Here is a 12,065-nt window from a genome sequence, read left to right on the forward strand (position 1 = left end):
CTACAATGACAATAGTTTGAAGCGATTTTAAGCACGGTGCCTAAATCTCAACGGCCTCTCGTCTGGCTGATATAAAGGTTACTGAATTAATAAATGAACGTCCCCACTCTGAACAGCAATCACAACAATCACAAGAGAGAGAGAGGGTCACAGATCACAAGCGTTTATTGAGTTTTTTATTATTATACAGTATATAGACTTAAATTTAAAGCTTTCGTGACTGCAGGGATTCATCTTCTTGGTTCTTTCGGTAAAGTCATGTAGGATGGAAATAATAAAATAATTCTCACGACGTTTCGGCCACTGAATGACTGTCTTCTCGACAGACCTGGTCTTCACCTGAGGACGGCTGCTTGCGTTGTGGCCGAAACGTCGTGAGAATTATTTTATTATGTTTTATTATTTTATTATTTCCATTCTACGTGACTTTACCGAAAGAACCAAGAAGATCACCTGGAGTTTGCTGTTCCTCCTCCGTTAAAGGAATACGGACGATGGCACTTTATCGTATGGGCCATGGTTTGGGTTGCATAGCCATAGCGGCACTGTGGCGTTGTCTTCAACGAATCGCTACGTGTCTATATGCATCTCTATGAGTCGATGCGTGTCTAAATGCATCTCTAGAGGTCTCTAAGTGGTCACTGTGGGTCTCTGTGGGTTTACTACGTGGGCTGCATGTCCACAATCGGACAACGGTGACTTGTGTACACGAAGCTGAAGCATACATGAAGTGGCGTGGATTAAATGTCGTTGGATTTCCCTTCACCCCGAGGAAGGATTGTCGACACTAGACAGTAAAATGGAAGCTTGCCGGTGACTCGAGCTCCGGGAGAGTGAGATTTTGTTTTTCGACAACGTTTCCCGAAATGTCTTCGCCGTGAAGTAATACATCACGGGGTCAAAGCAGCAATTGGTGCTCACGAGGCAATGCGAGACGATGTCCGCCACTCGGATCGCGCACTCGGCGGCGCAGCTGGGCACGTGACCCAGACGCATGGCCCTGTATAGGGGCAGCACCGCGTGGAACGGCACAAAGCAAAACACGAACAGAGAGACGTTCACGACGATCATCGCCATGATCCTGTGCTTGTCGGACGCGTCGTTGCGCATCGTCCGCGGCCTGTGCAGCTCGGCGAGGACGGCGCACGAGCAGCACAGGATGACGGCGAGGCACGTGAAGCAGATTGTCCCTGCGGCCACGATCACCCACAGCAGGAAGGAATCCCACGAACGCTTGGAGAAGCTTTCGAAGCATTTCGGCTCCTCCGAATCGGTGAGAGGTCTGACGAGCAGGCTCGAACTCGCCCCGACGGTGAAGACCCACACAGCGAAGGAGGCAAACTTCGCGTGCCGGGGCCGGCGCGCTGAGCGCGAAGAGATCGGGTGAACAATGGCGAGGAAGCGATCGATGCTGATGAACGCCATGAAGAAAGCTCCACCGTACAGGTTGACATAGAACGCGGCGGTACAAATTCGGCAGAAGACCTCGGTGAATGGCCATGCCCCCCTGTGGTAGTAATAAATCTTGAACGGGAGCGTGAACACCAGGAACATGTCGGTGAAAGCCAGGTTGATCATGAAGATGACCGTCCCCAAATTGCGACTCTGCAGGTGGAAGAATCCCCAGAGGGCGACTCCGTTGAGGGCCAGGCCCACGATGAACACCACGCTGTACGTGGACACGAAGAGCGTCCGCTTGAGTCCCCGGAAGTCGCACGCGCAGCCCTCCGTGACGTTCCCGGGGACGCCGCTCGCGTTCGCCTGCATCGCGGGCTCGCCTCGGGCTTCCTCGCGCTCCACTCCGCTTCGGCACACGAATCCTGAAGTTTGGGAATATTCGGCAGGGAAAAGAAACAGATTGGCGGTATTACCGGTGGTGTGTGGTAACAATAAATCAACAACTATTTTTTGACAATTATTATACTGGTAGGAACCACCTGGTTCCACCAGCCCACAGGGGATTATTGTGTCCGTCTGTCCATCGTCACAAATATCTGACCCCCCCCCCCCAGGTGCGTGACGTCATTTATGGACGGCCCCTAAGTTCGAGCGACACGTAGTCATACTTCAGTGTTAATTGTTCAGGTCATGGATTTATTCATGAGAGTGGAGGTTCAGGATATTGGCACGCTTGATTTATCCCAGATATTTACGTATGCCTGCAACCAAGTAAGCACAATTGTACCCGATCTCATTGCCTCTCAGAAGCTAAGCAGGTCTTTCAGCCTGGTTAGCACGTGAATGGGTGGCGACCAGGGCTTGCCGGGTGCTTTAGACGTGGGGTTGCGAGGTGCGGCCAGGAGATGGCGATGCTGAGTGGCAGCTCCTTGTGTGTGTGCTGGGTTCTCTCTGGGTTCTCCAATTTCTCTTTGGTTCTTTCGGTAAAGTCACGTATAAAGATAAAATAATAAATGAAATACTAGCATACGACGTTTCGATTGCAACACAAGCAATCATCATCAGGTATAAATTCATTTATACCTGATGATGATTGCCAAAGAGTAATTCCTGCAGTCACGAAAGCTCCAAATTAAGATTTCTCCAGTTTCCTTCCCACTCGTTCATGGAATCGACCAAACGTCATCCCGATGCAGGACCGTCCTGACAAACGAGTCCTGAAAAGTCAGATATTCCTACTGGACATCTGTCAAAAAGAGCTTAATAGCTCATCGGATCCCTCCAGTATAAATACACATTCTGATAATGGAAATATCAAATCAGTTTTACGTAACGCAGTCAAACAAAGATACCTCACTTGAAGGCGAAGATGCTGCTGTGATGTTACGATTAGGACACTGGGTCTCCTCGCTAAGCATTTTAAACTATGGTGCAAGTAGAGCTCTTAAAGCTTCCCTCCTGCCCCACCTCTGTCCACCCAAAATTCTATTGAACCACGACACCTCGCTGATCTCATTCTCGATTTGAAGTCTTCGTGACTTCACGTAGGTGAAAAAAAAGAATTTAAAAAATAGTGATTTAATTTTATTATTTCTATTTTTATTTTTATTCTTTTTTCACCTCGCTGATCTCGTTAAGGAGAATGAACCATCACTGCCAACTCCGCTCGTCCTCGCAGCAGCAGCGGCGGCCTTTGGCTGGCCATGCAACAAAGGCGGTCACCACGCCGCGTGCTTTCAGATGCGCTTCCACGGCCACCTGGAACACTCTTCTGTCCGATATTCGGAAGCCACTGGAGCCGTGCACTTTTAAATCATCTAAGATTAAAAACTAAAATCTTTATAACTGCCTTTTGGGTTTAGTTTGTTGTCCTTCCCCCGCACTTCCGACTAGCACGGCTGTCTATGTACGGTGCGAAAGAAGTTCAACATACATTGTAAATTAATACACCGCAGCTGATCGCCAGATCGCGTGTGGTGGGGTAATATGGTGGTACTCGCACTTTCCCCAAGATATCTGACCATCCTGGAAGAGTAGGCCTAAAGTCTGGCAGCAGTGGCGCGAGCGAGCAATTGCAAGGCTGCACCGCCGCCTGTGATACTGTAAAGCAGCCACATTGCAGCATCTGTAGCGGTGTCCATGGCCTGCGGGGCCACTTGCGGCCCCTGGTGGCCTTTGGTGCGGCCCCTGACGTGCGGCCACGCCGACAAACACACAAATTGTGAAAACACCCCCCATCATCATCATCGTGCTGCTGTCAACCCATCAATGGATTCAAATGTGTGGCGGCCCTCAAGCTGATGATGTCTTATAGGCTAAAGTGCAGATGTAGATGCCACTGGTTCTTCACGTTCTGCAGATGTAGATGCCACTGGTTCTTCATGTTCTGCAGATGTAGATGCCACTGGTTCTTCATGTTCTGCAGATGTGATGTAGATGTCACTGGTTCTTCGTGTTCTGCAGATGTAGATGCCACTGGTTCTTTACGCTCTGTAGATGTAGATGCCACTGGTTCTTCACGTTCTGCAGATGTAGATGCCACTGGTTCTTCACGTTCTGCAAATGTTGATGCCACTGGTTCTTCACGTTCTGCAGATGTAGATGCCACTGGTTCTTCACGTTCTGCAGATGTAGATGCCACTGGTTCTTCACGTTCTGCAGATGTAGATGCCACTGGTTCTTCACGTTCTGCAGATGTAGATGCCACTGGTTCTTTACGTTTTACAGATGTAGATGCCACTGGTTCTTCATATTGTGTAGATGTAGATGCCACCACCGCCATCTATTGCGCGACGGTTGAACTTACGACTCTCGGTCCGAACAGGCAACTGGACATACGGACCATCTTTGTTCGTATCTCTTAAAGTTCGTGAGTCGAATGATGTTCGTAAGTAGAGGAGTCTCTGTATTCTGACTTGCACACGGCCCGTGTGATTCCTTCAGCAGTGAGAAGCCGCGCCCACGTTCCCCGCGGCCACAGCGCGGCTCTGCGGTCAGCGCGTCTGAGCTGGCACCGACAAATTTAACTTTTTGGGAACCGGGGATTCATTCGCCCGCGATTAAACTCCGCGAAGCGTAGCTGAGCCCAGCCACCCATGACTATGCAGACGACAACAACGACAACACCACCGACACGTAAACATCGTTTTAGGTTCAAGTTGCACTGATTCTGGTCAACATGTCAGCTCTGGTGATTATAACTATTGGTCTGGCTGTCACGTGACGGAGATGACTTTCTAGCAGAGCAGGCGCTAGGGAGGGTTGCTGGGTTTGAGCCTTTCACCACCAAACGCGCCGTGGAGTAACCACCAGGCTTACTCTGCTCTAGCGGTCTTCTTATTATTATTATTCGTATGGCTGGCGAAGCAGTTGTAGTTTTATCTTCTTGGTTCTTTCGGTAAAGTCACGTAGAATGGAAATAATAAAATAATAAAAATAAAACATAATCAAATAATTCTCACGACGTTTCGGCCACAACGTCGTGAGAATTATTTTATTATGTTTTATTATTTTATTATTTCCATTCTACGTGACTTTACCGAAAGAACCAAGAAGATGAATCCCTGCAGTCACGAAAGCTTTAAATCGAAATTCAGTTGTAGTTTGATGTCGAGGTTCGCGATCCATTCAGCGGATTCAGGCTTCCTGGACAGAAGCTCCTTCCTTCACTCAGCTGCCCTCATATGGAACTGCCTCCCCGATGAACGCATTGTCAGCGAGATCACCGATTCTGGTCTCCAGGTCTTCACCGCACGCCTCGCGGGGACCGAGTCTTTGAGCTGCAGCGAACCCAACGATTACGCCGATTAGATGTGCTCATGTCTGATACTGCTGCTGTTCACAATTGCATCCAATAATAAGAGGTTGCTTCGCAGTGAGTCACTGTCACGGTGCCCCCCCTCCTCCTCCCCACACGGCTCGACTGCCCCCCCCCCCCATCCGTGATGATCTGAGACCAGCCCTCACTGCATCTGACAATCATTTCTGTCATCCAAATCGCCTGTGATTATTCGGGGAAGCTGTTGGAAAGACACAGATTGCAGCTGTCCTAGTTCCGTATGACTGGATGTATGGTTGAGTTAACAAATAAGTGTCGAAATAGAAATATACTGTAGTGGTCTGCGTCGGGAACGTTACCAGAACGAGATTGCATTGAGCTGATTAAAGGAATAAAAACGGTGGCATTTATTTCCGAACGGTTATGTAGCGTTACAGAATGGCATGCATTTTAATAGCAAAACTTCCATCTAAATGTATAACCCAAGAAGGAATATTCCTAAGGTGAAACTGTAGAAATGGCATATGAACTGAACCGTGTACTTTTATTCAGCCTGCAGAGAAGACACGATGAATTGAATGAATATTCAACTCTTATTTCCTACTTCTCTGGAAGGAACCTTGACATTTTTTTATTTGTTATACCATCAGTATTCAACGATGCGAGTTGAACCGCATCAACTCCACAAAGCATGGCAGTAGATGCCTGATGCACAAATTGAAAAAAAAACCTCTCAGGCAGTGTGCGACTGTTGTCATCCAGAACAGACCGTGCAACGTAAAATGAATGGCCCGATGCCCGATCCACAAATAAGAAGGAGACATCACAGCGATGATTCAATCCGCTGCTCCAGACGCGGTTGTCTGGCTGGACCAGCTGAATGTCAAATTGAAGTCGTGTTGCTCTGCATCTACATCAGCAACAGCCATGAGAAAGAAGAGAGCACCCCTATCACTACCACTATCACTGCCCCAACCCCTATCACTACCCCAACCCCTATCACTGCCCCTGCCCCTATCACTACCCCAACCCCTATCACGACCCCAACCCCTATCACTGCCCCTGCCCCTATCACTACCCCAACCCCTATCACTACCCCAACCCCTATCACTGCCCCTGCCCCTATCACTACCCCAACCCCTATCACTACCCCAACCCCTATCACTGCCCCTGCCCCTATCACTACCCCAACCCCTATCACTACCCCAACCCCTATCACTACCCCAACCCCTATCACTGCCCCTGCCCCTATCACTACCCCAACCCCTATCACTACCCCTACCCATACCCCTATCACTACCCCAGCCCCTATCACTACCCCAACCCCTATCACTACCCCAACCCCTATCACTACCCCAACACCTATCACGAACCATATCACTACCCCAACCCCTATCACTACCCAAACCCCTATCACCACCCCAACCCCTATCACTACCTCAACCCCTATCACTACCCCAACCCCTATCACCACCCCAACCCCTATCACTACCCCAACCCCTATCACTACCCCAACCCTTATCACTACCCCAACCCCTATCACTACCCCAACCCCTATCACTACCCCAACCACTATCACTGCCCCAGCCACTATCACTACCTATGTCACTACCCCAGAACAGGCTGTACAATAGATAACGACGCAATGCCCCGATCCACAAATACGGAGACATCGCAGCGATACACTAATCCGCTACGACTCCTGCTAACGCGCTTGTCTGCTGGCTTGACCACCTGAAGGTGACATTGTAGTCGTGTTGCTCAGCATCTACAGCAGCAGCAGTAGCAGCAGCCACACGACAGGCTGAAGTATTCAGTGATCCACGATTGCGTGGGTTGCAAAGCTTGCGTTGCGATGTGAAATCACTCCTCAGTCACACCGAGATCTCCCTTTATTTACAATACGTGTCCACTTTCCAGGATCCATGAAGCTTGGAAAAATAACTCGGAACAATGAGCAGGGGTAGTGGGAATAAAACGATCACACGCGATCCATGACCTAGCAGCACTATAACTTGAAGCGCAGAGTAACCCACCCAGCAGTAACACTAACAAGTCGTACTAACACGATCCATGGTGTAGCAGCACTAATACTTAGAGAGCAGAGTAACCTTCCCGGTAGTAACTTGTGACAACACGAGGATGCGACTCTACTTGGAAGATGGCATTGGCTATACATCTGTGAACCGACACACGTACGATTTAAATGTAATCGTGCAATCCAATTCGGCCAGGCGGCTCAGCGGTAGAGCAGACGCAGCAAGTTAACGGTTGCGAGATCAAATGCTGGTCGTGGGTTGGCTCAGCCAAGCATCCCTCCGCGGTCGATAAAATAGTGTACCACTTCGTGGGGAAGTCACAAGAGTGGTTTGCCCGAGATGGCGAACTCGCCCGATGGGAATAATTTCGCTCACTGGCTCAGGGCTGTAGACAGATGAGCACTGCTTCAAGGCTCATTTGAGCCAGAACCCACCTTGTTTAACATGAACTGTATACCGTTGGTACCTCATTTGCCAGTAAAAAATATGATAATTGGTTTTTTACCCTTTTATCTGGCAACAAAACTGCCACCTTTTTTTTGCATTATGACTGCAGGTATTGTGGTCTATGCAAACATGACTCCTCGTAAAAAAGGTGTCAGTTTTGTTGCCAGATAAAATGGTAAAAAAACAATTATCATGAACTGTATAGATTGAAGCACTATTAACATATATTTGTAAGTTTGTTCAGTCAAATCGCGGTGCGGTTTAGGCGCGACTTTTTATATATAAAAAAGCAAGCTGTTAGTAAACTGCAGCTTTTGAAACCATTTCACGTATTTTTGAACGCAGTAATTTTTCGCGGCCGTAGACGAATTATAATGTTGGCAAGTAGCAGCAACTCACCCTGCCCGTTGGCCGCTCACGATGGATCTCTCGCTGGGGCCCTTCCCGAGTCGGTGAAGTCTTGTTGGGTGTGGTCACCTGCCCCGGTGTGCAGTCGTGTGTGGTGAGTGTGTGTGGTGAGTGTGCGTGGTGAGTGTGTGTGAGTGTGTGGTGAGTATGTGTGGGGGCCGTGTGGGGAGCGGCAGTGTTGCGGTTAGCGCTGCGCTGCGAACCCGGCGACCCGAGTTCGATTCCCGCTCACGGGCCAAACACCAGTGACAATTATCTGAACCGTTCCTGGGTCTCCCCTAGGTCCACTTAGCCTCAAATGAGTACCTGGTGGAGTGTGTAAAAAAATGTATCGCCACTGCCGTGCCGGGTTTCGTGGGTTCTTGCTAAGAGCACCTGCCCCGACAGTCTGTTACGGGAGATCTTCGTCTGTTTTTGTGGAGTAGTAACAAGTCAGCAAACCACGGAAGTGCGCTCAAACCACACCGCTCCACCCTCCCACAAATCGGGAAATAATCAAATTGTGAATTATTCGAAATCTACTTACAAGAATGCTGCTTCGCTACTCTGCAGTGAGCGTCAAATGTCAAAAACGTGGCCATTGGGGCTGTCAGTGGTGAGCTAAACTACAACTCATCCTTCATACCATACTCATTTTGATTAATCAATATCGCTAACAGCAACACTAAACGCAATCAGTATTACTCATACAAATATCAAGTGTGGAAAAACCACGCTTACGCATGGGATTGCGTAACGCTTTCCCACTTGCTGGGATCCACGGCAATAGGCGCGCTGATTCTATAAACGCTGCGTTACAAGAGACGCTGATAAGAAAACTAAGTTGAGTGTCAAGCCTCCAGATGAAGTCAACAGGCGATGATGTCGATCCGCACCCAAGAGGCCGGCGAACCGAATTGTTTAGTTTTGTCTGTGGGTGGAGATATCGTGGCCAGGATCCGATGCAGAAGTCGCTGGAAGGTTCATGCACCTACAATTAGCACTGTTGGCTAGGGGCCGTCCATAAATGACGTCACGCACCTAGGGGAGGGTCAGACATTTGTGACGATGTGTGACGAGGGGGGGGGGGGGTGAGAAATGTGACGTTACCTCAAAATGCGCAACTTTAAACACATTCCTGCGGAGGGAGCTGGTAGGAACGTTGGGTTGCTCGGTCAATGGCCAGGGTCAACGGCGGCGTGGTATATTCCGCAAATATGGCCGACTGTGAGGGCGGGCACAAGCCGGCGTGAGTAGGTTAAACGTTGAGTTTTATAAGGGCACCACGGGGTGACCAACCCCTCCCCACCCAGCCCCACCCCTCCCACCCCCCACCCAGCCCCACCCTCCCCACCCAGCCCCTCCCCACCCTCCCCACCCAGCCCTTCCCCACCCTCCCCACCCAGCCCCTCCCCACCCTCCCCTCCCCACCCAGCCCCACCCCTCCCACCCCCCACCCAGCCCCACCCTCCCCACCCAGCCCCACCCTCCCCACCCAGCTCCTCCCCACCCTCCCCACCTAGCCCCTCCCCACCCTCCCCACCCAGCCCCTCCCCACCCAGCCCTTCCCTGCACACAATAATCCCCTGTGGGCTGGTGTAACCAGGAGGTTCCTACCAGTGATAAATATAGACAACACGTTCTACTTAATGAAATAGACTTTTTAATAAATGTTTTCTCCTACAACATCAGAGTGCAGCGCCACATTAAATACGCACTACAATGACAATAGTTTAAAGCGATTGAAAGCATGTTTTTTTGGGGGGGGGGAGGGGGCAGAGCTTTGTGACGTCATATTTTAGGGGGGGATCTGACTTTCTATGACGCCGTGTGACAAAGGGGGGGGGGTCAAAATCGTCCAAAATCGCGTGACGCCATTTATGAACGGCCCCATACGTACGGTGCGAACGAAGTTCAACGCACACACGGAGTCAGTGGCTGTGTGAGCAGCAGCCGTGGCCACGGACACCACGGGGAGCGGGTGGCCAGCTCCGAGGGGACAATAGCGAGTGGTGCTACAGGGCGTTGTTGAAGTTGGGGGGCTGCCGGAGGATAGCCGTGCCTGTGTATATCAGTTTCAATACTTGAAAGTCAATGAATCCACAAGGTGGCCCAGATGTCTCGTGACCCCCCAATTAATTGACCCCTAACAAATGCTGACTAATTTCTGCTTTCACACGAAAAATATTGCGTTTGCGAGAAATTCAATGGGGGTCACTAGACATCTGGACCACTTTTTTTTACAATATCCTATCTTCATTTCTAACAGTCACAAATCTCGCCCACACCCAATCCGCCGCAACGCTGCAACCCTCTGGGAAGGCAAAACAGTCGCCCCCTTCCCACTCACCAGGAGCCTCGAATGAACGTCCCTCGACGTCGTTCGAAGTCGCACTCTCGCGTTTTTGGACCACGTGCGCTCAACTTTCAACGATGCGAAAGCATCAGCCCGCTTGGGAGAGCTAAAAAACCCAAGAAGGAAACTCGCTGTGAGTGAAACTGCCTGTAGGCATGGACATGTGACCTCAAACCACATACTTGTGTTCGGCATGCAGAGAATAAATGAGGAATTGTACGTGAATGAATATTTCCTCTTTCTCTGAAAGGAACAATGAAACGTGTGTGTTCTTTTTTGCGTTACACCATCAGCATTGAACGATGCGAGTTCAATCTACGATGAAACTTGGGAGAGCTGAAAGGAGTTCAAAAGAACTCGCACGCACACACACAACAACAACCGCCATTCGCCACTAAGTGGCGGTGACGTCACCACGACGCTTGTGCCAGGCCATGTGCACCTTGAGGCCACGTGAAGTGTCGAACGCCCGCTCGCAGGAGGTCACGGGGCAGACCCAGGTGCCACGGGTCGACTGACTGAAACGAATTGCTGATGCACCACCTGTGCCCCCTACTGTGCCAACTTGCTGTGCCCTCCAACAACAACAGAGGGCGGAGGAGCGACGCTCACAACAACGAGCGGAGCGCCGGGTGACTAAAGCACAGCAAGTTGGCACAGTAGGGGACACAGGTGGTGCATCAGCCACTCGTCTCAGTCAGTCGACCTGTGGCACCTGGGTCTGCCCTGTGACCTCCTGCCAGCGGGCGTTCGACACTTCACGTGGCCTCAAGGTGCACGTAGCCTGGCACAAGCGTCGTGGTGACGTCACCGCCACTTAGTGGCGAATGGCGGTTGTTGTTGTACACACTGCACAAACCACGGCAGCAGTAAGATGCCGATACCCTGATGATGACGATGCACAACACTCCCGAGTAGTAGTGTGGCGACTGCGGCCATCGAGAACAGAGACCGGAGTACAACGTGGAGCGACGACCCACACATACGAAGAAGGAGACATGACAGCCATGACGAGGATGATGATGATACACGACTCTGCTAGCTCCTGAAGAGGTTGTCTGCTGGCTTCGCCATCTGAACGTGGCATTGAAGTCGTGTTGCTCTGCATCTACAGCAGTAGCAGCAGCAGCCATACGAAAGCTTTTAAGGGGCCGTCCATAAATGACGTCACTCACCTAGGGGGGGGGGTTGAGAAATGTGACGTCACATCAAAATGCGCAACTTTAAATAAATATAGAATTATTATAACAACACTAATTGTTATAACAACACTCCTCCAACATCAGAGTGCAGCGCCACATTAAATACGCACTACAATGACAATAGTTTAAAGCGATTTGAAGCACGTTTTATTTTCAAAATGGAAATATGGTTTTGGGGGGGGGGCAGAGCTTTGTGACGTCATATTTGAGGGGGGGGGTCTGACTTTTTGTGACGCCGTGTGACGAGGGGGGGGGGGGTCAAAAATCCTCCAAAATCGCGTGACGTCATTTATGGACGGCCCCTAAGTCAAGATTTAATCAGATTTAGTTTAAACTCAACCGGGGTGGAGAGTGGGTGGGGGGAAGTGACGTCATCACGCACCAGGCCGGGGTACGGGTGACGTCTCCACGCAGATTATCGCGGTGACGTCATCACGCACGAGCGTCCGGATTAATGG

The 12,065-nt window shown here is 50.3% G+C and overlaps 1 protein-coding gene across 1 annotated transcript; it reads right to left on the reverse strand.

Moving 5' to 3' along the window:
- Positions 1-447: 447 nt before the first annotated feature.
- LOC133357537 (lysophosphatidic acid receptor 6-like) lies at positions 448-8,418 on the reverse strand. The gene is made up of 2 exons (XM_061575510.1): positions 8,062-8,418; positions 448-1,820 (listed from the first exon to the last, which is right to left on the reverse strand). The coding sequence occupies exon 2, from the start codon at positions 1,765-1,767 to the stop codon at positions 763-765; it is 1,005 nt and encodes a 334-aa protein (XP_061431494.1). The 5' UTR covers positions 1,768-1,820; positions 8,062-8,418; the 3' UTR covers positions 448-762.
- Positions 8,419-12,065: the final 3,647 nt, after the last annotated feature.

This window comes from Lethenteron reissneri, chromosome 58, assembly GCF_015708825.2.
Source record: "Lethenteron reissneri isolate LAM-NWPU_2019-01 chromosome 58, ASM1570882v1, whole genome shotgun sequence".
Classification (NCBI taxonomy): domain Eukaryota; kingdom Metazoa; phylum Chordata; class Hyperoartia; order Petromyzontiformes; family Petromyzontidae; genus Lethenteron; species Lethenteron reissneri.